The sequence below is a fragment of the Candoia aspera genome, chromosome 4 (assembly GCF_035149785.1).
Source record: "Candoia aspera isolate rCanAsp1 chromosome 4, rCanAsp1.hap2, whole genome shotgun sequence".
NCBI classification, from domain to species: Eukaryota; Metazoa; Chordata; class Lepidosauria; order Squamata; family Boidae; genus Candoia; species Candoia aspera.
In genome coordinates, this window is record NC_086156.1 from 89,306,822 (window position 1) to 89,332,695 (window position 25,874).

The 25,874-nt window shown below is 43.6% G+C and overlaps 1 protein-coding gene across 1 annotated transcript; it reads right to left on the reverse strand.

Moving 5' to 3' along the window:
• Positions 1–4,255: 4,255 nt before the first annotated feature.
• Positions 4,256–5,200, reverse strand: LOC134496426 (olfactory receptor 14J1-like). Its single transcript, XM_063302153.1, has one exon. The coding sequence runs from the start codon at positions 5,198–5,200 to the stop codon at positions 4,256–4,258; it is 945 nt and encodes a 314-aa protein (XP_063158223.1).
• Between the last annotated feature and the right edge of the window lie 20,674 nt (positions 5,201–25,874).

The window sequence follows — 25,874 nt, forward strand, 5'->3', positions numbered from 1 at the left end:
GGGCTACAACTATGCAGTTTGCAAGGCAACCCAAGGCCCCCAATGACTCATTATAATGTTATCCATAACTTATTTCATCTTCAATGTCTTATTCTGTGCTATAGACTTTTTGGCAACAAATTTAACAAAAGCTTCAGATGATCCTGCTATACCACAGTAACAGCAAGGAGACTCTACCAGCCATTTTGCTCCTGCGTCTATAGGTGATGTCATAGGTGCACCATTCTACCCAAGGTTTTGATTCCCAGTTGTTATGCGGCTGAAGCAGAAGACTCTGAGAACACCAGGGGGGGGGGATTTACCAAAACCAGCCAAGATGTATCTCAGCGTAACCGAGTGAGCCACCTTTGCTTCTTCAGGCCTAAAATAAAGTGAAAGTAAAGTATAGTTTTGCTCAGCTACTGATGACTTTACAAACTCATGCTTTCAGGCTACTTTTTAAAGGAAAGGAACTGATTTGCCTTATCACATATTTCTACGTTATTTGAACTTCCTGGTCTAGTGTACAGTCCTGGAGTAACCTGGCCTTTTCCCTCCAGTTACTAAATGGGGCAACCATTTGCATTCATGAATGTATTGGCCATGGATTTAGGAACAATGGCTGAAACAGCACCATGGTGTTGTATGGCCAAGTTCAGTAGCTCTTGCACCTCTGAGAATTCCAAGAGCAGACAGAAATAGATTGGAGATTGGTTATCCATGTTTACCAGCAAAGCTCAGGATGTCCTTGGAGCAAGAGGAACCTACAGTTATTTTAAATGCAGCCTGTTTCAAAACTGCTTTTTGGAATTAGTGGCCTATATTTTAACCAAACTGGCTCTCTCTCTCATTTTGTGATCTTCCTTTCCTTTCCTTTCCTTTCCTTTCCTTTCCTTTCCTTTCCTTTCCTTTCCTTTCCTTTCCTTTCCTTTCCTTTCCTTTCCTTTCCTTTCCGTGTTATAGCTGTTGTGTTGTGCTTTGGATGGAGATTAATTTCTAGGATAGATTGATATTTAGTTGAATCCATTTTTTCATCCAGTCAGACCATATGTCCTGTGCCAGTGGTTGCCACAGAACCTCAAAACATTATAGAGCCACTCTTGTCCTCAAAAGTTGACAGTTACATCTACCAACAAATAAAATAAAATGGCAATAAAAATAGCAATATCATCTCATGGTGTCCTTCAATTGACATTGGTTGATGCTCATTAATGTCAAAGGCCTTTTTGAAGAGTTGTGTCTTCAAGGCATGTTTACTTATGGTTTGGTCACCTCCTGAATGAACTACTGTACATAAGGCTGTCCTTGAAAGGCATCTGGAAACTGCAATTGGTCCAGAATGCAGCAGTGTAGGCAATTAGGGGCATTTCTCAATTCACCAATGTTACACCTTTGCTACATGAGCTGCGCTGGCTCCCAATAGGCTTATAAAGGCAAATGAAGAGAGCCATCTGAATATCAAGGGCCTTAGAAAGGTGGCAATGCTGCTAAGACTTGGCTATGTGGTCCCAGTAGATGGCATTTCCTCAGTGACGGGAACTTTGTCAAGCCATTTCTCCCAGAAAATTTTGTATACTCCTATACAAAATCAGAAGTGCAAGAGAATTCATATGTATTCAATTCAGTTTTATTTCAAAAACGTAATTCTAAAATTATTCTATACTACTCCCTCTCAAAAGTTCTATAGGCAGGAATTCCTCCACCATGTTTTCCTACTTTGAGCAACCATTCTCAGCTTTTTCTTTCTCATTCAAGAAATAAGAGAGTTCTTTCCTTAGACTTTTTCCAACAGTATGTTAGCCATTGCACCACAAATCATCGTTGTTGTTGTTGTTATATTATTTTGCCCATTCTATCTTCTTTCTTGTCTTTCTCTTTTCTTCTTTTATCATTCGGCCTATATGCTGCAATGGTCACTCTGGCTCTTTTCTACCACTACCTCTAATAATCCTCAGCCCTTTCTCTACTTTATCTGCTGGGGAGGTTTCAAATGGCAGGTTTCTCAATTCTTTCATTCACACTTGGACATGACATCCATACCCACATCAAAAGGTCGCCTGCAGGACAACTCAAACTCCATCAGCTCAATCATTTGAACATGCATGCTATGGCAATGGTGGGCATCCGAGTGAGACAGGAACAGCTTTCTTGAATTTTGCAGGGTAAGGCCTCTGGCTATTTTCTTATGGAAATTAAGTTATTTTCCCAATTCAATTTGGCCACCAAATTCTTGTCATTTTTTCAGTGTTTCTCTTTGTCTTTTTGTCCTTCTTCTCCTCTTCTTATTCTTTCTTATCTAAAACAGACCTCGTAGCCAAGGCTTGAACTAAGGGAGTATATGAGCAACTGATTCAAAGTATTCAGTTTCATTATTTTCAGCTCTCAGAATACACAAGCAATAAGGAAGGTATATACCACTCATAGACTGTCCACATTCTCCCTTCCTGCAAACCGTATGAGCAAATCTAGTTACTGTAAATCTGTATAAAGCACAATTGTCTAAAAATTCAATACCCAGTAGAGGGGTTTGAACCACATAGTATCTATATTAACTATAATGGCTGAGTGGATCTGATGAATGCCAATAAGGAGAAAATACATCACACCCTTACTAATATACACAGGGAAGAGGTAGTATCCCTTCCATGGTCCATCCACAACCTCAGTGGTAATGTCTGTTTCTGATGGAGAACAATTAGGAATAGGGTGAGCTGCTACAATGGTAGGGCTGATAAATCTTTCTTGTGGCATGTGGATTTTAACAATTAAAAGCCAGGAACATTTAAAACTCTCCAACACTTATGGAGCTTCAGTCAGTGAACCGAATGCTTAGATATTACAATACTTAAATAATCTTGGTGTATTAATCACTGTTCTGTTCACAGTATGTCAGTTTCCTTTACTTGATCTCAAGATATAGGAATAAGATTGTGTCTCCTCAGCCTTGAGGTTAAAAGCCAGCCTGCAACTGTCCAGAAGTGCATAAACATACAAGCTGCAATACATCCCACCAGTTCAGCAGGGAAGGCCACAAGATCCACCATTACAAAAAGTACCCAGTGCTGGGCATATATGTAATAGATTGTATATCGTACTAGCACTGTCACTATGGATCTTGGCATTGGAGGCATCTGCCTATTCTCTCCATTTATTACAGCCCAGTTGCTTTCATCTCAAAATGATTACTTTAAACTATGGCTCACTCAGTGTGATTGGCAGGTTTATGAATCGGCCTCTGGTTGCAATGTCTTGGAAACCCCATAAGATTTGTATGTTAAGGTGTTGTAATATGCTTCAATGTAAAAAAATAACCTCATATTTGAAAAAGGCAAATCTGACACAAATTAAATTCAACTTGGAAACCATTTACGGATGATAATTCTACATATGGACTTGTAGTGTTCTGAAATTTAGCTTCTCTTCCCCAAAGGCTTTACTGTTTTAGTCTCTACTTGTTTCATGAAAGAAACATAGAATTCTTCAACAGAAACTTTTGTCAATTGTTAATTCTGACTCATAACTAATATTATACTAGTCACCTTAGTTACCTTAGTTAATTATTGAATATTGATTTTATGTTAATAATTTAAGATTATTAGGAACTCTCAAAGTGAAACAAAATCGATAATATTCAGCAGTGATTGAAAGTTACATTGAATTTGTTATTTATTTGTTTTTTTATACAGTAATATTTGAGGTGCCACAGGTTCAATATTCCTTGGGATGTAAGGTTGGAAAAAAAGTATAGATCCTCAGAACAGGAGAAGACAGTTTTATGAAAACTGTTACCAGATTTAGCTCAGTTGGAACTAAGTCACCTTTTCCTTCTGTAGGCCAGTTTTTTTTTATTCTTTCTGTTGCTTCTATTTTTTTTAGACATCATGGACCAGCCCACGCCAGAGCTTCCTGTCGGTCATCAATACCCTCAGCTCCCCCAGGGACGAGTCCGTCACCACTAGAATATCATCTATCTGTAGGCCTAAAATATAGTTAAATGTCCTTCAAAATGAGATCTTTTATTGGTGACTTAGACACATAGACATATCTAGCCTTACCATAATCTGGAGTTTTTCCTTTAAAAAGTAAAGTCCTAATCCTGTCTCCCTATAGTGGATGGGAGGTACTGCCATCCACTAAACAGCTTTCCCAACAAACTCTTTTGTTCCAATGTCAGTTTACAGTAAAATTGTCAAATAATGAAAACTCCAGTCCAGTTTTGTCAGTGATCTTATGACTGGAGCTTATAATGTTTTTCATCCACATAAACACTTGATACTTACAAATGAAATGTTAAAGATATCTCCTTTGACAATTCACCCATATTTAACAGTTTTGACAAGGCAACCTTGATGTCCTTGTTTCTCATACTATAAATGACAGGATTCAAAAGAGGTGGGACAATGGAATATAATACAGTTGAGATTAAGTCTTGTGATGTGGAGGGAGGACTCAGATAAGCAAAGCCTCCAGATAATAAGAACATGGAAACCACAGTAAGATGCGGTAGGCAAGTAGCAACTGCTTTTTTCCTTCCTTCCAAGGAGTGAGTTTTCAGCACAGCAGTGAAAATGGACAGATAAGAAATCAGGATAAAGAAAAAACATCCTAAGCCTAAGACAAAAAAGGCCACAAGTAGTTTGATTTCATTTTGATTTAAGCCTGTACAGGTGAGTTTAAGTAGCTGTGGGATTTCACAGAAGAACTGATTGATGATGTTGGAACAAAAAGGGGTTGAAAAGATAAAGGAAGTGTGCAACAAACCCTCAAGAAGGGCGCTTACCCATACAGCAAGAATCATATAAAAACAGGACTGTTTGTTCATTATTTTTCTATATTGTAATGGATTGCAAATGGCAACATAGCGATCATATGCCATAACTGTGAGGATCCAATAATCAGATCCCAGAAAGAAGACAAAAAAGAAAACTTGACAAACACATCCAAAGTAAGAAATGTGTCTTGTGTTCATGAGCATATTAGCCATGGATTTGGGGATAATGACTGAAATGGCACCAAGGTCTTGTATGGCCAAGTTCAACAGAAAAAGGTACATGGGAGTATGCAGGTGATGGTTGAAAATTATTGCAAAGACGATGAGGAGATTCCCTGTCAGGATTGCTAAATACAGTACCATGAAAGCAGAGAAATAAAGCAATTGTAGTTCTCGTACCTCTGAGAATTCCATCAGGAGAAAAAAGGAGCCTGAGGATTGATTATCCATGTTACTCTCAGGATGTCCCTAGACAGAGAGAAAAAGAGATATAGAGTTATTTCAAATGTAATATGTTTTTATAATATTCATAAGTTCAGTTGGAATAAGTGAGATCTGATTCAGTGGCCTATATTTTGACATCAACCCCTCCTCTGTTTTAGAGGAAATCAAGCTGCTGCTCTTAATTTTCCCAACATATCTCAAGTGCCTCATGCAAAAATAAATAGAAGATGCTTTTTTTAAAAAGGACAGAAACAGAAATCAGCACAGTAAACATATTTAAAAAGTACTTTTGGATTTGTGCAACCTTCTAAAAATAGAATGCTGTATAAAAATATGAGGAAATCGATTGAAGAAATTTAAAGATGAAAAGGCTTATCATACTTTTCAGTTAAGGAAAAAAAAATAACTCAGGTTTCCTTTGGGTTTTATTGAAATTTACTTCCCATATCTAATTATAAATAGATTAAGGGCTATTAGGATTATCTATTTATTGCAAGTCAATGCTGCAGTAACTAGAGAATAAAGTTGTATTTGATGTTCTGTTATGGTGGTAAATTAAACATTTGTTTCTGGGAGCCCATGAGCTTTTCACCCATCCTTTGAACTTTGGAGAGTAAGCCATCTTTGCACTCTTAATATTGCTTTGAATGTTTCTGAAGCAAGTATTTGTATTAATAATGGTCTCTAGAATCAACTAGCTTGCACATTTCTTTCTGGTATTACAAATCAGATTTTGATTAGGAAAGTCACACAAAATAATAATAGTAAATTGATATGGGAAAAGAATCTGTATCAATTTGAGGAAAAATACCATTTTAAAACCATATCCTAATTTCTTTTTTATTCCTTAACAAATGCCGTATTCTGAAATGAAGCATATGTGCCCTGGTAGACGTATTTAAAAGCAGAACAATGGAATCATATTTGTAAAATCAATCCCACTCCATTATCTAATTCTCCTTTAGAACACTTCATTTACCATCTTCTGTCTAGAACTCCAAGTACTTTGGGTGCAATAACAGATATAATTACTGTAAGACCTGATTATTCAACATCTGGAATTTAAATTATGACGACTTTTACTTCAAAAAAGAATTGAACAATACTATTTATAAAATGGTCAGTCATCAGAAATTTCTTTGAAATGATCCACAATTCTCTCTATCTAGTCAAGCAGTTAGAATACAAAGTGGTGAAATGGAACTACTACTCACAATGCATAAAGACAGCTGACATTCAAGCTGATTTGTCTGAGAAAAGAATAAACAGTTTTATTGCTCACTAAATGTTTACAAATGTAATATTGTACAGTAGAACACAAACCCAAAGCCTTTAAGTTTTCTGCATTAAACATTCATCCAGTCCTACCTGATTGCTTCTGAAATCTTTCAGAAAATAAAAGGTTTATAACCAAAGAGGAAGGAGTTTACTGACATGTACTCTGTGGTTGCTGCTGAATTCTCTCCATCCAGCAGGGTCCCTGTTTGCTCCTCCTAAATCATTGGCTCCAGAACTCAATGCAAGAAAAACAGAGCCAGCAGGAAACATTAACTCCTTAGTCATGGTATTATACTGAAGAGGTATTTTCTGTGTATGGCTGTATAACAGTCATGTGATTTTTCTTCCTCTGCCTCAAGAATGCGACATTTTAATTCAAATTTCTTTTGGCTGGATGACAGATAAGTTGGCATGGGTAACTTTTGCTACCACTTTGACTGGCTATGCATATATCTGTTACCCTAAGGAAGAATGGAGATGTTGCAGTTGCAATGATCTATGGCTCTGTGCACCTGAGTATGGGGAAAAATGTATTGGCTCTTTAAAGAATCCACTCAGTAAATCAAGGTGGCTCTTAAAGCACCAGCAGATTTAACAGTCTACAAGCAAGGGTTTTTTGTTTGTTTTTTTAAATGTCAGGCTAATGTCAGGAACCTGTAAAAAATAATTTAGTTTGCTAGGACAGGACTTTCAGAGGGGCCAAAGAACCTGTACCCAATTATTTCCAATAAAGTGACCCACACATTCCAGAGAAGTGCCATGTTATACATCAGTTACCTTGTCAGTGATTTGCAAATTCTTCTTCATCAGTGTCATGTCCCCCGTTGCGATGTATACATACATCACAATGGGGAACATGCCTTTCCGATGAAGGGGAAGGGGAAGGAAAGAATCAGTGCTAATCCTATAAGCACTGAAAGACAAAAGCAAATAAAGGACAAAGGGGCATACCTTTGCCCTGACCCGGGAAGCCATCATCCTATCTCCCTGACAACTCTGCATTACCATGGGGGACACACCTGTTCCGGACACAGGAAGAGGACAGAGGCAATCAGCGCTAATCCCCCTGATCACCCATCGAGACTCAGGAATCGCTCCCTGATTGCTCGAGACTCCGGGTTCACTGTTGGGCAAGACTTCGGGACAATGGGGGGTGGGGAAGGATCAGGTATGCACCGCGGGTATTTACTGGCTACCTCGCATGCCATGTGCTCATTCCCGTCTTTCTCTGTGTCTGCATTCTATTTGTAATAAACCAGATATCCTTAGCTCTGGATGGTGAGTCTGTGTTTTCTTAGAATAAGGCAACCATCACATAAAGACGGGAATCAATTTTTTTTTCCCGCTAGTACCATTCCAGATTTCATCTGTGAGGGACCAAAGCTGGCGATGGAAAGACTTAACCCACAAAGAGGTGACTACCATAGGACCGGCGATGGGGCACCCGGCTCCACGGCACGGGAGATCGGTGAGAACCCTATTCCCAGACGTTACGAAGTCCAGGAGGGTTCGGGATCAAGCTCGGAGAAGGAGGAGGCCGGAAGGAGCAGGTCACCTGAAGCCACCAGAGAGTTGCAGGGTGAGTGGGTCACCCTGGACGAGACACCAGGATCCCTACCAGAGACACTCAGGGCACCTAGGAAGCCATGGGACCTGCTGTCATCAACGATCGCAGGAGCCGAGGTAAGGCGCCAGATGGGACGAACCGAGGAAGGCTCCCAGACAGCAGAGAGGCTGAGGATAATGGAGGCGAGGCTGGAGTCAATCGACCAGCTGTTCATGAGATGGTCAGTGGCATGGGAATCCCAAGGAAGGGGTGAGGTGTAACCAGATACCAGAAGTCCATCACCCCCCATCCCACACCTGAGACGCGACAGCTGGAGAGAGGAAGGAGATGGCAAGAGGCTGAGGCAGCGCCGGGCAGAGTTCGCCTCACTGAGTCCGCCAGGAGGTCAGCTTCCCCCCTCCCCCCCTCTAGACGCGACCGCTAGGAAGAGGCTGGAGCTGGCATGAAACTGAGGCAATGCCACCCGGAGTCCAGCTTGGGGAATCCCCACACTGAGACCAGAGAACCCCAGCAGCCCGGGGTACGCCCTGACGACCAGATCTGTTTTGGAGCTCACCAGGATCGGGGGTGAAAGACTTCGGGGTCAAATTTGACGGGGACCCAGCAACATTATCCTTCTTCCTAACAAATGCCAAAAACTACATGGAAGAATTTGGGCCATATTTCCACTCAGAAAAGGGCAAAAATAATGCCATTTCTAACAAATTTAAAGGAAGGCAGCTGACTGGTATGTGCAGGTATGCCAGGCAGAAGCACCAGAGCTTGATGAATTCGACGAGTTCCTCTGGGCACTAGAGCTGCACTTCAGAGACCCCTTAGAAAAGGAGAGAGTGAAGAGATCCCTAAGGGGCAACGATGTAGCAGATTATGCCATGGGATTTAAAGCCCTGGTTGGAATGGTGGTGGACTGGTCACAGTCTACCCTAATTGAACATTTCAAAGAGGGCTTGAACTTGGACGTTCTGAGGTGGGCTCTATGAAGAGATGACCCAAACACTCTACATGAGTGGATACTGCTGGCCGGTAAGGCGGAAAATGCCCAGGAAACCTTCCTACAAGCCAGGAGGGCGGCGCAACAAGCGGCAATGATAAAGGGACCCCGAACCGCTGCAGGACCGGTGAGGCCAACATCCCAACCCTGAAGAGAGGAGAGGGAGCAACGGTTCACCAAGGGGCAGTGCCTTCGATGAGGGAAAGAGGACCACAAAAACAGCGGCATTCCCAAAAACAAAGGGAGTTGACAGGCCAGGAAAAACGCCGGGCAAACCACCTGTAGGGCCCCAAAAGATGCCAGCGGCCAGTGGAGAGATCGGAGCAAAAGAACTATCTTACTCCATTGAAGAGGAGGAGAGCGACCAGGAAGAACCGGTGGGAAATGCCAGCCACCTGCCCTGAGAAGCGCCAGAGGGCAGGTGGAGGAGGAGAATGGGCACAGCAATGCCTGGGTGAGTGCCAACTGTCCCACCATGTATGTAAAAGTTAAGTTAGGTTCCACCAAGAAGTCAGTTGAAGTCTGGGCCCTAATAGACTTGGGCTGTTCTAGGTGCCTAATGCACCCAGACGTGGTTGCCAATTTAAATCTCCTGTGCTTTCCACTTCAGCACCACATAGTTTTTACGCAATTGGACGGTTTGGCAGCGGGAGGGGGCCCAGTCACCCAATTCACTGGAGCAGTGGTGCTACAGTTAGGCAGCCATGGGGAGAGACTGAAATTCGTCGTGGCACCGGTAGGCCACCCTTTAATCATCTTAGGCATTCTGTGGCTGGTACGAAGGAACCCATACAAAAATTGGGAAACCAGGACAATCACTTTTGCAGACGGCTTCTACCAAGCACCTACAGGGGACCAAATTCCCCATGCTGCGGTGGGGAGGGCGGCATCTACAACCACACATCTGGCTGCAGTGGCCCTGGAAGGCTTGCCGGACAAATACGCTGAGTTTGCAGATGTGTTCGGGGAGAAAGAAGCAGACAAACTCCCACCCCACAGGAAGACTGACTGCGCGATAGAACTGGTCCCCAACACACCCTTGCCAAAGCTGAAAATTTACGCAATGACCCAGAAAGAACTGGCAGCATTGTGGGAGTTTGTGGACAAGAACTTAGCATGAGGCTTCATCGAGCCCGCAAACTCGCCAGTTGGAGCCCCAGTGTTGTTCAGAGAAAAAAAGGATGGGACATTAAGACTCTGTACGGACTACCGCGGATTAAATTCGGTGTCCGTATCAAACAAATATCCCTTGCCCCTAATCAAAGACATATTAGCACATCTGGCAAAGGGGAAAATATTCTCTAAACTGGACTTGCGAGAAGCCTATTTCGGCATACGCATACAGGAGGGGGATGAGTGGAAGACGGCTTTCAATTGCCCACTGGGATCATTCCAATACAAAGTATTACCGTTTGGTTTGGCAGGGGCACCAGGGGTTTTTATGCAATTGATCAACAAGGTCTTGCATGGACACTTGTTCAAGGGGGTCCTGGTGTATTTAGACGATGTATTGATATATTCTGAGACTGAAGAGGAGCACGAACGCTTGGGTAAGCAGGTGCTCAGGAAACTCTGCAAAGCCAAGCTATTTGCCAAGCTGTCTAAGTGCGAGTTTCATAAATCTCAGCTGGATTATCTGGGTTACAGAATCTCTGAGAGGGGCGTCGAAATGGACCCTGGGAAAGTACAGGCCATCCTGGCATGGGAGCACCCGTGCACTAGGAGGCAGTACAAAGTTTTCTGGGATTTTCTAATTTTTCAGGGGGTTCATCAACGGACTAGCAGAAATGGTTTTGCCCCTAACTAATTTACTCCACACCAAGCATTTGGGAGACACGCGCAAGGCATGAAACCCGGGAGCACTACTTAACTGGACACCTGATTGCGAAAGGGCTTTTGATCATCTCAAAAGCCTGTTCACAGCTGAACTGGTTCTACAACACCCCGACCCCACCAAACCCTTTGTGTCCAAGTAGATGCCTGTGATTTCTGAATTGGGGCACTCTTGTTTCAGCGGGACCCAAATGAACAGCTAAAGCCCTGCGCGTACCTCTCCCGCAAGTTCCCTGAAACAGAATGGAGATGTCATGTATGGGAGAAAGAGGCTTTTGCCATCAAAGCTGACTTAGAGGCATGGCGACACCTCCTGGAAGGGGCCACTTGCCCCTTTGAGGTCTGGACAGACCACAAAGACCTGGAAGCGCTCAGTACCCCGAAATGCCTCAGCCCCAAGCAGGTCTGCTGGGCTCAATTTTTCAGCTGCTTTGATTTTAAGCTGAAGTTCATACCGGGAAGGAAGAACTTCTTAGCTGACACTCTCTCTAGGTGGCCCCAGGACGACAGTCAGGCATCAGACATTATAGGTACTGTGTGGACCGACACACAGCTGGGTTGCCAAGCTGTCACACGCAGCCAAACTGGAACGCAGCGTACTCCGGCACAACCGGCCGCAAAGGGAGGGAGACACATGTCAACTTCATCGCAATTGCAACAGCAGTTCGTACAAGCCTTAATTATGGATACATGGTTGCAAACCAATAAAAGTAATATTTCTTTTGAAAATGATTTGGCCTGGAAACAAAATAGCCTGTACATGCCAGAGCAATTGCGAGCAGAGGTTCTGAGATGTTCCCACGATCTCAAAACGGCAGGGCACTTTGGCTTTGCTAAAACGTTACATCTGGTAAGGCGACAATTCTGGTGGCCTACACTTAGGAGGGATGTAAAAAATTATGTCACTGCTTGCCCTACATGTGCTATGGCCAAACGAAAAGTGGGGAAGCCCCAGGGACTATTGTAGCCGGTGGCAAGCCCCTCCCGCCCTTGGGAGGAAATCTCGATGGATTTCATCATAGACTTGCCACCCAGCCAGCAGAAAATGGTCATCTGGGTGGTTAAGGACTACTTTTCGAAACAGGCCCATTTTATTCCATGCGCCTCCATTCCCTCCTCTCAACAGCTGTCACACCTCTTTTTAAATCACCTTTACAAATTACACGGTACCCCATCCCACTTGGTCACAGATAGGAGTACACTATTTACTTCACAATTCTGGAAAGCATTTTTGAAGTTGATTGGCAGCAAGCAGGCATTGTCCACTGCTTGGCACCCCCACATGGACGGCTCTACAGAAATCCTTAACTCTACCCTGGAGCAATTTTTGCGCTCCTTCATAAGCTACCAGCAAGATAATTGGGTAGACTTACTCCCCTTTGCTGAGGTGGCATACAACAATGCAGTGCACCAGAGCATGGGCCACACCCCCTTCCAGGTAGTCTATGGATGAGACTTCATCCTGATCCCAGAGTTGCCACAGCCAGCTACCATGCCTTGTTCCCCAGATGACTGGGCTGCTCAGCTAGCCAACGTTTGGCCAATCATTCAGCTGGGTCTCTCCGAAGCCCAAGCAACCTACAAGCATTATGCGGACAACAACAGGGCTGTGCAGCCAGACTTCACAGTGGGAGATAAGGTCTACTTCTCCACTAAATTCATTGTCTCCGCAGCCCTCAAAGAAGTTAGCCCCCATGTTCACTGGCCCTTTTCCAATAGTGGAAATAATCAACCCGGTAACTTTCAAGTTAGAATTGCCACACAACTTGAAATGGATACACCCCGTGTTCCATTGTGCCTTACGGAAATTGGCTATCTCCTCAAAGTGGCTTAACGAAATCCCCCTGCCTCCTCCCATCATGATTGATGGGCAGCAGCACTTTGAAATAAAGGAGGTCCTAGATTCCTGAAGGCTACGCAGCACCCTTCAGTACCTGGTCCGCTGGAAACATCTCCCCCACCCTGAGTGGATGCATGCCCAGGATGGCTCAGTGCAATGGCTATTCACATGCTCCCATGCAGTGTATCCTTCCAAACCGGCGCCTTGAAGATTTTTTTGGGGGAGGCAGTATGTCACGTCCCCCGTTGCGATGTATACATACATCACAACGGAGAACATGCCTTTCCGATGAAGGGGAAGGGGAAAGAAAGAATCAGTGCTAATCCCTTAAGCACTGAAAGAGAAATACAAATAAAGGACAAAGGAGCATACCTTTGCCCTGACCCGGGAAGCCAGCATCCTATCTCCCTGATATCTCTGCATTACCACGGGGGACACACCTGCTCTGGACACAGGAAGAGGACAGAGGCAATCAGCGCTAATCCCCCTGATCGCCCATCAAGACTCCGGGTTCACCATCGGTCAGGACTTTGGGACAATGGGGGGTGGGGAAGGATCAGGTCCACACCATGGGTATCTAACAGTTACCTCGCATGCCATGTGCTCATTCCCGTCTTTCTCCATGTCTGCGTTCTATTCTTAATAAACCAAATATCCTTAGCCCTGGCTGGTGAGTCTGTGTTTTTTCTGAATAAGGCAACCATCACACAAAGTTATTTTGGCTGTCCTGGATCATAGCAAAGAGAAATAACTTACGATTTTAGAAACTGGACATAAAGGAAACTAAAGATTCTAAGTAAATGGGGGAAAAAAATGCAAGCCGTTTTTTGGTGTTGGTTAATGGAACCTTCTATATATTCTGGCATATTCCTGACTGTTATTTCTGGAAAAGAGCACATTTAACAAGGAACTGGGATTCATTGGTGCACAGATTCCTCATTTTAGTGAGTTACCGACTATCAGAATGCTTGTATTTGTCTTTTCACAGTATGCGACTGTATCATCTCCTCTCTTCACTCCCCTGTCTCCTGCCCTGCTATCTTTTCCCTAGGATTTCCAACCCGTTTCTTAGTCTCAACATTGCGCAATATCTTCCTTGTCTCTTCTTTTCTGGTTGTCGCATATTACAAGGCTTCATTTATTTGTTTGTCTCCATGTTGTTGCTGTTGACACCAGGATGTTAATAAATCTTGGAAAGGGTTTATTAAGAAATCATCCCTGAATATATTTAGTGTCAGTAGTCGATGACCCCAAAGAGCCAGGTGAGCCCTAATGGCCAGGAAAGTTTCCAGAAATCAACTCACAAGGAGGCTGGGTAAAAAGGGTAAAGCTCATAGCTCTTTTCTGCCACTCCCCCATCCTTTGCAATACTCACCCCAGCACTGTGATAAGTAGCAGTAAGGAAATAAAGGCTCGCATTTACATTCATTGGAGAGGAAGGGACTACAAGGGAGTAAGCAGGCACACAGTGGGCAATACACATCTAAAGGAATGCACTAGCACCAGCTGTTTGCCTAGCGGACTCAGGGCTGTCAACCGCCAGCCACTTAGGAGGCAATAGAAAGCCTTAGTGTGAAACTGATAAATGTCTTGTCAGTTTCAGGCAGCAGGGCAAGCTGGTGGAAGAGTTCTAATCAAATGATTAAGGTCACAGAGCTGAGCTTATTAACTTGTGGTTAGCACTTTTTAAGGAAGCCCCGTGCTACAGAGAAAAGCAGCTCAGGAAGAGAGCACTTGTTTAGGCAATCCCTGTGGGGTGGGGTGTAGAAATAATGTGTAAGGCACAGGACAAATATGAAGAGTTGCTTATTCTGTCTGCTCCTTTTGTCCATCACTTTGCTTTATTTGATAAATCTTCCTTCCCTCCCATCAGCTGAAATGTTATTTAGTGCTCCAATATCTCTCCTTCTCTCTCTCTCTCTCTCTCTCTCCATCAAATATCACTAGTCTTATGTTTGCTCTGCATATAGGGAAGTGTGGTTTTGGGCAGGAACACAAACAGGAAGGAAGCCCCGTGCTGAAAACCCTGAAGGAGTTTTCCTGCTCAGCTTAGTATCAACCAGATGTTTTTCATTATAATTCCCACCATCTTTGTCAATTGCCACCATCAGGCATGGAATGATAAATATTATATCCCTAACATAATTTGAGAGGAGCTGGTTGAGAAAGGTAAGCCTGGCATCTCAAAGGGTGAAAGTGACCAAAAACCGCTAGGCAAAAAAGCAGAAATGGATTCTCCTCCACTGGTGTAATTATCATCTATGAATCCTCAGTGAGTTCACCTGAAAGGCTGCTACTATCACGGCAGTATATGCACAACTGGCCTTATCAGGACCAAAACAAAAGCCAAATGTTGTTTGGCTATAGTGAAAAGGCAGCAACAACTGATACAAATGTGACAAACCTGAACATCAGCATGGTGCAGTTCTCCAGGGAAGAAACTCCCAACACCCCAAACTAAATGATATGAATAAAACCTCTTGCACTGAGCCCCCTTGTGCCATTGTGAATCTGGCCAGTGGGACAGAATAAATCATCTAAGATATACGTAATAGGCAATTACTTTGGAAGTGGTACATTTACATGAAGATACTGAAGGAGTCAGAGGGCATAATAATGCCAGAAATATACGTATAACTAAACTGGGTAAGTTTCCTAAGTCGTCCTTCATTCCAGAATGTTCCTTTTTCTTCTTCTTGACTGATGTTGAATCTTATGCACATCCAGTCACCATTAAATCCCATTGAGGTCAGTCACCTTATTCCCAGCTAAATGGTGGTAAAATAGCAGCCAGACTCCACAGTATTTATTTCCTGCTTTCAATCTCTTCCGCACTATTCTTGTTTTTCTACTTTAATAATGTCCATTGATCCTATTGCCTGAAATGGAGTTTTGAGAAGCAGCCAAATTCCCCCAAAACAACAACATCAACATCAACATCATCCACAAAGGTATTGTAGAATTGCACCAGGACTTGAAAACTAATCTTTGTCCTTTGAAAGAAAGCAGTTCTCTACCAGTGCCAAACTAAAATATTAATATCCATGGAGAGAAATAAAAAGAAGAATATGGGCTCCCAGACATTAAGAATATGGGTTTCCGGACATCATTTTAAAGATTTTTCAGGAGCAGCAGGATTCTGCTTATGATATTAGATTTCTGCACTTGTGATTGGTCACATTAATGACTAAGGTATTTGTGATCAGATAGTTTTGATGAACAAAGGAATCAACAATGGACATATATTATAAATATAATGTGAATGTCTGATCGTATTAATGATTTAAGTTTTTTTTTTAGTTTGTAGTAGATTAAGTTAACAAACTTTTATTTTAACCTTTTGCCTAAAAATGTCCAATGAAAGCATGGCAACATATTTTTTATTTGTTGGCTTCTTTGATGTACCAGAGTTGCAAAATTTCTACTTTGTGGTGTTTTTTGTAATTTATTTTGCATCCGTGATGGGGAATCCACTCATCATTATCATAGCAATTCCCAATATTCACCTTCATACCCCAAAGTATTTCTTTCTCCTCAATCTGTCAGTTGTTGACCTGGGATATATCTCAGTCATCATCCCCAAAATCATGGCGAACACCTTAATGAGAACAAGGGTAATCCTCTCTTCTCAGTGTGCTGTCCAAATGTTCTTCTCTGTAATCTTTGCAGCATCTGAAATCCTTCTGTTGACAGTTATGGGCTATGACCGTTATGTTGCCATTTGCCATCCACTTCAATATGAAACTGAAATGGACAGAAGCAGATGCATCCTAAGGGTGAGCTGTGGATGGATAGGTGGCATTCTGATAGCAGTGATGCACACTGGTGCTACGTTTTCATGCCCCTTTGCTCCAATGTGATCCACCAGTACTTTTTTGAAATCCCACAACTGCTCAGGCTCTCCTGCTCTGATATGTATCTCATTGAAATTGGGGCTATTGTTCTTACGTATGGTTTAGATGTTGCCTGTTTTCTTTTCATTGTTATTTCGTACACACAGATCTTCAAAGCAGTCATAAGAATTCCCTCTGTACAAGGAAGGCAGAAGGCCTTCTCCACCTGTGTGCCTCACTTATGACCAATCAACAGGGCTCCATCCCAGATGGATCTGGTGGGTGCTATGGCCTATTGTGTTGTGCCCCCATTCATGAATCGAGTAATATATAGCATGCGGAACAAAGATACCAAACGAGGACTATGGAAACTGATTCCCTGGAGATTTTCAGGAGAAAAACATTGTTTCAGCCTTTGACCATTCAAGAAAATTCTTAACCTGTAAATGTAAAGGTTGTGTAGGAATAGTTTTGGTAATAAGAAATTAGTTATATTTTTTGTGTTGAACTTTGCACAAAATCATTTCTGAAACCAATGTGAAAATAATGTTTAAATGCAGCGTATGGATGTGCATATGAAGAGATGTGCGTGTTTATGTTTGTGTGCAAATTGTATTATCTGTTTGTTTGTTTAGCATATTTATATAGCTCTCCATCTCATATACAGTAAAGTGACTCTGGGCAGCATACAACACATTATAACTCTGTATTAATAACTGTATTACTACAGCTTTATATTAATAACTATTCCACTACAAAAAGGCAGTTCTGGAGAAGTTGATGCCTTTTACACAATTTTGTGACTTTTGAATTAGTCTTATGGAAGTGTTAACATATTGTTTTTGGAATTCTCATCTCATGTAAATTCTTTTTCAGAATTAAACATGAATGAACATGTCTGTTAATTTTGATTTGAACTGAAAATGAAGATATTTGATATACATTCTTATTTGTGTGTGTGTGTGTTTGTGTGTGTGTGTGTGTTTTAAATAATGGAAAGCTTCTCACCCATTCATACATGTTTCAGGCAAGAGTGTGCTGCAGAGGCATCCTGCTCTACTGATATGGCAATTGGTTCCTACTATAAAAGTTTGATTGTAGAAGATTCTAAATTGTGAAGAAAGCATAGATTAGACCACCAGACTCCATGTTAAGACATCAGTTTCAGCCCATGAAGGGCGATAACAGTAAAAAAAAGCAAGTCCACAGGGCAACATTTTTTCATTTGCTGACTTTAATCACATGAGGGATATAAATACCAAGGACCATGACTTTCACAAATCCTATCTGTATCTGTATCTGTATCTGTATCTGTATCTGTATCTGTATCTCTATCTCTATCTCTATCTCTATCTCTATCTCTATCTCTATCTCTATCTCTAACCTCTCTATTCTGTATAGGTAGTCCTTGGTTAACAAGCACTCATTCAGTGGCTGAAGAATAAATGGTAATTACAACTGGTCCTTGGACTTATGACACACATAGTATCTCTGTGGTCACATGATTGCATTTTGGGCCCTTGGCGACCAGCCTGCATTTCTGACTGTTGCAGCTTCCCATAGTCACATGAATGCCATTAGCGACTTTCTCCGCTGGCTTCTTTCAAGCAAAGTTAATGGAGAAGCCAGTAGGAAGCCAGAAATCACAATCACATGAAGTCCTTGCTTAATGACCCATATGGTCCAAGCTTAATGACCAAAACAAAAATTTGCTGCAAATGATATCGTAAAGCAGTCATGTGATATCACATTCCACAACCATGCTGCTTAACGATGAAGTTCCCAGTCCTAATTTTAAGTTTGGAAAACTTTTATCCATCTCTATCTCCATCTCCATCTGCATCTCCATCTTTGCCGTCGCTAAGAGTTGACAATGATTTGATGGTACATTATCTCTTTCTGTGTCATGTTCACTGATTCAATGTAGTTTATACATCGTAACATTTCACATGCCATGGTGCTGACGCACGTTTCTGTTTGGGAGGGAGCTGCTCTGAGACCTTGTACCGAGCTCTGTATGTGAAATCAGTACAATGGAATGTGCTTGGGTTATGTTATCTGTTCAAGGTCTTTTCCCACAGACCATCAGAAACCATTAGGAGCACCTGGAATTGTGAATTTGAGAAGTCGCTACGGGGGGAGGGATTTCATTCACACTGAGGGTTTTTAGTTTCAATTTAGCGCTCTTTCATAATTCTCAGCTTTCTCCGTGATCCTGCCTACTATTCTTTAATAAATCAGATATCTTTGAATTCCTGCTCATGAGTCTGATGGTGTTTTAGAATGGGCAACCATTACACTCTGTGTGTGTGTCTGTCTGTCTCTCCCTCCTGATATAACTTGACATTTGTCAACTATTATCCATATCCAGATTCTTCCCCAGAGTGAATACTTCCAAAATTTAACATAATAATGCCATGATATTTTGTTGCTAATGTATAGACTTTATCAGAAGTCAGGTGGTATATGAAGAATCTATGACAGTGATAAAATCATTGGAATTAACTGGATGTTTGTTAATATAAATTGACAAAATTGCTACTAGAACCATTTCTACATTTTCTCTGTTGAAAGTATTACATTCCTTTTTTTTTCCCCAAGTATGATTTTCATCATTATAAATTTCAGCATTCTCAGATAAACTTATACAAAAGGAAAAACTAATGTTGCTTCTGGGACCACAAAGACTTAGAAAGTAATGGAGATAATTTTGTTTCATTATTATTAATTGGAAAACATGATAATCCCAAGAATATTAATTACTTCTTCTCTGTCTTATCTATACACAGAAATAAATTAAAGTGGTATAGTTTAAAAAAAAATGTAAGTGTAGTACAGTGCTATGATTAACATTTTTTTTAAAAGAAATGTCTCATTAGATAAGAAGTTCAATTTATGTTAAAGTTCAATGAACTTTAACATAAATCGATCCTCTCATCTAATGAGGCTAATTTACCGAACTTGACACAGCTTAATTAGAGCCCTGACAATCTTGCAAGTTATAGAACAACTTGGAAATAAATAATAATCCTGACTTTTTTCCCTAAGAGATTAATTAAAACAAATTATGGGTAGTAAAGAGCTTCTGTCTTTCAGTTTTGTATGTCTGTGTGATAGAAATATAGGAAATTTGCAGTGAAAATGTTGCCTGTTAATTTTGTGAAAAAAATGATTTTTTCTACTCAACCAAATATGTCAGTGTGTGCACACATCCACACCCTGACACACATTATATAGCAATGATCATGGAGTAAATGAATTGTTTCTTAAGTATTAGCTTTCTGAAAGAAAAATAACAGAATGATTCAGCATTGCCCAATATTTTAAATTTCTTTAAGTTTAATTCCTTCAATCTATCTGGATTGTAGCAATGAGAGTGCTTTTCCATTGAATGTCTGAAGGACAGTCCAATTGTGTGTGTGTGTGTGTGTATTCCCAAAAGAAAACAGAATGATTCCCATATAGTGAATTCCAAATTAGTTCAACTGGAAAAAAATAATTATAAAAGAGAACAAAAAAGTCACTAATGTTGTTGCCTGGAGATGCAGAAATTAATGGGCAAGGACAGGATTTCTGTCATCTTTTGGGAAAAAAATTAACTGTCAAGGACTTCTTTTCACATGCCAAATATTTACCAATGAACGCTGTTCATAAGCCACATAACTCATGTTCCAGATAATGCAATTTGTAAACATTGAGCATGGCTAATGTCCTTGCTTCCTTTTGTAGGAGAATTGCACAATCAAATGCTACATTGAGATAGGGATCCCTGCCTTGATAATAGTATATGTGAATAACATCTTGGAACTGTTACCGATCATAAATTGAATAAATGTCAGCAATATGACAAAGCTTCTTGATAGGGACATGCTGTCTTAAGTTGCATCAGTAGACATACAGCTTCCAAATTACAGGAAGAATTACTTCTACTATATTATTCATTGATCAAACTCATCTTAGGTACAGTGTTCTGGGACCATACTTTAATATTTTTTAAGGAATAGAAAAAAGAAAAAGGGCAAGGGTTATAATATACTACATCATTATAATTTTAACTATATATGTCATGAGTACTGATGGAGAGCAGGAGGGGGGCCCTATCCAGGTGAAAAAATGCATGCGTAGTACTGAGGAATTAACAAGAACCACTTCCACCTCTGCTTCCAACCAGGGAAACACCATTGGTCTCCCTCAACAGAGCTCAGCAGGGAGACCATCAATCACTTAAGAAGGGCTCATTTCGAGGATTCCAGGCAGTCCTTTTACCACTTACCACTAATACTGCATGTAAACCTAGAGCACCAGGTCAAGCTAGAAGCCCTCATGGATTCCGGAGCTTCCACCAATTTCATTGATGTAAAGACCATACATGACTTCAACATCCCAACCATAGAATTGCCACATCCCATAGAAGTGGAGACCATTGATGGGCAGCCCCTCAAGGCAGGGCCGATTAGAAGGTGCACAGAACCTTTGCAACTAAAAACAGGACAACACACTGAGTGGATCCAACTTTATGTTACGGCATCACTTAATGTGACTATAGTCCTGGGCACACCTTGGCTGCAGAACCACAACCCATTGGTGAACTGGACTACGGAAGCAATCTCATTTCCAGCTAAGGAATGCCAGCACCATAAGATTCAAGGTGCTCTCCTCTCTCCAGCAACCAACGAAGTGGGAAAACTGTGAGGTGCCCAGAACTGCACTTGCATCCTGTTCCATTAAACAGAATCTTGCAAAACTGAAAATGTTTCACTCCTCCTCTCTTTTTAGTCTCTGGAATACTAGAGTTAGTCCAACCTGAAAGGTTTCCCATCCCTTTCCCTCATCTGTGGATAAAGATGCCTCTTATCAGACTGTTACCCAGACTGTGGGTTTTCCTCCTGTCTCCCAATGTCACTCCCATATACTGTCATGTTCGCCGTTTCAATGTCTTTGATGCATCGTAACGTTTCGCATGTCATTAATTGGATGCGTGTTTCATCTTTCTGGGGAGGATGGGAACGGTTATCTTTTGGCTTTGCTTTGGAATGTATTTGTATTATCTACTGCGCTCAAGGTTACTTTCCCAGGCTAGCAACTCTGACGTTTGCTAGCACCTGTGCCGGGCGGGGCTGTTACGAGGGAGGCGGGATACGTTTGCACCAAGGGTTTAAGTTTGTATTTGGCGCGCTTTTGCTCATTCTCAGCTTTCTCTGTATTTGTCTTCAGTACTCTAATAAATCAGATTTCATTTAGCAGCCTCTTGTGAGTCTGAGTATTTGGAGCTAGGGCAATCCTTACATAAAGCTGAGAATCTAAGTTCCTAACTCCGCTGGCCCCTGTCCAGGAAAGACAAGCGTCGAACCCTGTGAGGGAGAGAGCCTGCGATGACTGAACCCGACATCATGATGATGGAGGAAGGGGAACCGGACTCGACCGTGAGGCAGTCCGGCCGACCGTCCCAAGGTGGGGAGCTGTCAGCCATCCGAGAGGAGGCGAGCTCCGAGTCGGAGAGTGAAGCCGGGGGGCTGAAAACGGCCCCAGAGACCACCGTAAATTCGCCGGGCAAGCTGCTCACCTGGGATGAGACCCAAGGAGATGCCACGGCAGCGGGGGGTCCCTCCTGGAGGCAGAGATACCCATTATCCCCCAACGTGGTGCAGGTGCAGCCAACGGAGGGCTCACCCACTCCGGATCGGATCCGAGTGTTGGAGTCCAAAATGGATTCGTTGGAGGCTATATTGAAACAGCTGAGCTTGGATGTGACCTCGTTGCGAGAGGTCCGGGAAGAATCAAGCCAAAGGCATTCTACCCCCTCTTCCCAGGGGCTGTCCCCGGAAAGGCGACGGGTGGTGCGGAGGCGCGAAGGGGACCAGTCGGTCCAGATGGAAATCGCAGCATCGCCAGGGCGATCGCCCCGGGGCCCCGTGCCGCCCCGAGCCAGGGGAACACAAGCCGCGGCAGCACCGGTGGTGGGGCGCAGCGCGGCGGGAGGCGGCATGCGAGACTTCCCTGTCAAGTTCGATGGGGACCCGACCAAACTCTCGTTCTTCCTGACGAACGCGAAAGCCTATATGGAAGAATGGGGGGCGTTTTTCCAATCGGAAAAGGCAAGGATCATCACCATTGCCACCAAACGGAAGGGGAGGGCGGCAGACTGGTATGTCCAGATGTGCCAGTCGGAGGCGCCTGAACTGGAAAGTCTCGAGGAGTTCCTCGGGGCGTTGAAGCAACACTTCGAGGACCCCTTAGCAAAGGAGAGAGCAAAGCGAGCCCTGAAGGAACTCAAGCAGGGGTTCAGATCAGTGGCCGATTATGCTTTGGAGTTTAAAGCGCTAGCTGGGAAGGTGGATGACTGGTCCCAAGCAACCATTATTGAGCTCTTTAAGGATGGCTTGAATACCGAAGTGCTACGCTGGTCCCTGGGGAGGGACGACCCATACACGCTGTATGAGTGGATCCTGCTGGCGGGGAGGGCTGAACATGCCCAGGAGATCTTTGCCCAGCGGAAGACCGCCAAGTCGGGGCGGGAGGTGAAGCCCAGCCGCCCATCGACCACCGGGGGGAAACCGGGACAACGACCCTGGGACGAGGAGCGGGAGAAGCGATACGCAAAAGGCTTGTGTCTGAGATGTGGTAAGGAGGGGCATCGAGTGGCAGCATGCCCGAAGGCGAAGGTAGAGGAACGGCCCGGAAAACCGCCAGCAAAGTCCCCTGCATTGCCGAGGAAACAGAAGGCTGCGGTGGCTGAAACCGAGGGAGACGATGTGATGTTCTTCGAAATTGAGGGGGAGACCGAAATCCCGCAGCCGGCGGGAAACGCCAGCCACCTGCTCTAAAGGGCGCCGCTGGGCAGGTGGTAGAGGACGGGCGCGAGCCTCCATCGGTGAGTGGCACTTACCGCATACTCATGGTGAAATTGAAATTGGGCTCCCAATCCAAGACTGTGGAAGTATGGGCCATGATTGATTCGGGGTGTTCCCGGTGTCTTATGCACCCCGACGTGGTGGCGGCTTTGGAGCTCCCCACGTTCCCTTTACAGCGACCCATCGCTTTTACTCAATTGGATGGGTCCGTGGCAGGGGGCAAACCGGTCACCCATTTTACAGGGCGTGTAGCCTTGCAACTGGGCAGTCACCAGGAAGGGTTGTCTTTTGTCGTGGCTCCGGTTGGGGGACCATTGGTGGTGTTGGGGGTACCCTGGTTGGTGCAGCAAAACCCCCAAATAAACTGGGTCTACCGAACTATCACGTTTAGGGATGGGTTTTATCAAGCGGCAGAGGGGAAGGGTGCCCCAGAGGAGATGGTGGGGGTTGCGGCAGCTGCGACTCCGCCTTACCCGGCCTCTCCTCTGGAAGGCTTGCCGGCCGAGTACTGGATGTTTGCTGATGTATTCGGTGAAAAGGAAGCCGATCAGTTGCCCCCCCATCGAAAGACGGACTGTGCCATAGAACTGTTGCCCAACACCCAATTGCCTAAACCAAAAATTTATTCCATGACGCAGAAGGAACTGACTCTGTTGAGGGAATTTGTGGACAAAAATCTGGCGCGCGGATTTATTGAGCCGGCGAATTCACCCGTGGGGGCGCCGGTTCTTTTTCGCCCAAAAAAGGACGGGACATTGAGACTTTGTACGGATTTCCGCGGATTAAATGCCGTCTCAATTTCCAACAAATATCCCTTGCCATTGATAAAGGACATGTTGTCACATCTGGCTAAGGGCAAGATCTTCTCTAAGCTTGATTTAAGAGAAGCCTACTATCGTGTACGGATCAAGGAAGGGGATGAGTGGAAAACTGCATTCAATTGCCCGTTGGGAGCTTTCCAGTATAAGGTGTTGCCGTTTGGGTTGGCTGGGGCCCCTGGGGTATTTATGCAATTAATCAATGAAGTTTTGCATGAACATCTGTTCAAAGGTGTACTAGTGTATTTGGATGATGTGTTGATTTATACTGAAACCATGAAAGAGCATGTAGCTCTGGTAAAGCAAGTATTGTGTAAACTCAGATCTGCTGAATTGTATGCCAAGCTGTCGAAATGTGCCTTTCATCAAACCCAAATTGACTACTTGGGGTATAGGATTTCAGCTAAAGGCATAGAAATGGACCCTGCCAAGGTGCAGGCTATCATGGACTGGGAGAGTCCCCGCACCCGCAGGCAACTTCAAAGTTTCCTGGGGTTCAGCAACTACTACAGATTGTTCATAAGGGGGTTCGCTGAGATTGCCTTGCCCCTAACTGAGCTGCTGCGAACCAAAGGGGTGGGAGATACTAGGAGAGTCAAGAATCCCGGAGCGCTGTTGAGGTGGACGCCTGCTTGTCAGACAGCGTTTGAGCAGCTGAAAGCAGCTTTCGTCAAGGAGCCCATTTTACAGCATCCTGACCCCTCAAAGCCGTTTGTTGTACAGGCAGATGCCTCCGATTATTCTATTGGGGCATTGTTAATGCAAAAGGACGAGGCAGGATGCCTCAAGCCCTGTGCCTACTTATCCCGCAAATTTTCCGAGACTGAGAGGCGTTGGCATGTGTGGGAGAAGGAGGCATTTGCCGTAAAAGCTGCATTGGAAGCTTGGCGGCATCTGTTGGAAGGGGCAAATCATCCCTTTGAAGTATGGACTGACCATAAAAACCTGGAGGCTCTTAGTACCCCTCGAAAACTGAGCCCTAAACAGGTTCGTTGGGTTCAATTTTTCAATCGATTCAATTTTCAGTTCAAATTTATTCCAGGGAAAAAGAACTTCTTGGCTGATGCCTTGTCAAGGCAACCTCAGGACTCTGGGGCAGCGCCAGATGTGGTAAGCACCCTATGGACGGCGCCCCAATTGGGCATGCAGGCTGTGACGCGAAGCCAAACGCGCGCGCAGCAGCCGCCCACCACAAGCGCTGTTCAGCCAAGTGCTTTGTCAATTCCCTCCCAGTTGCAACAAAAGTTTCTCAAAGAACTAAAAACGGATACTTGGTTGCTTGCGAATAAAGACAATGTTACTTTTGACAGAGGCTTCGCTTGGAAATCCGACCGCCTCTACGTTCCTGAAAGCCTCAGAAAAGATGTGTTACTACGTTCACACGATGACAAACTCGCAGGTCATTTCGGGTTTGTAAAAACCTTGCACCTCGTTCGGAGGCAATTCTGGTGGCCCACATTACGTAAAGATGTTAAAGACTACATTGCCTCCTGCACTGTTTGTGCAATGTCCAAGCGCAAGGCGGGCAAGCCCCAAGGACTGCTGCAACCAGTGGCAGCCCCTTCTTCCCCTTGGGAGGAAATCTCCATGGACTTTATTGTCGAGCTACCGCCCAGCCAACGCAAAACGGTCATTTGGGTAGTCAAAGACTATTTCTCCAAACAGGCTC

Excerpts from the sequence above, each read along its gene's own strand:
- LOC134496426 (XM_063302153.1), bottom strand. The coding sequence starts at position 5,200 with ATGGATAATCAATCCTCAGGCTCCTTTTTTCTCCTGATGGAATTCTCA.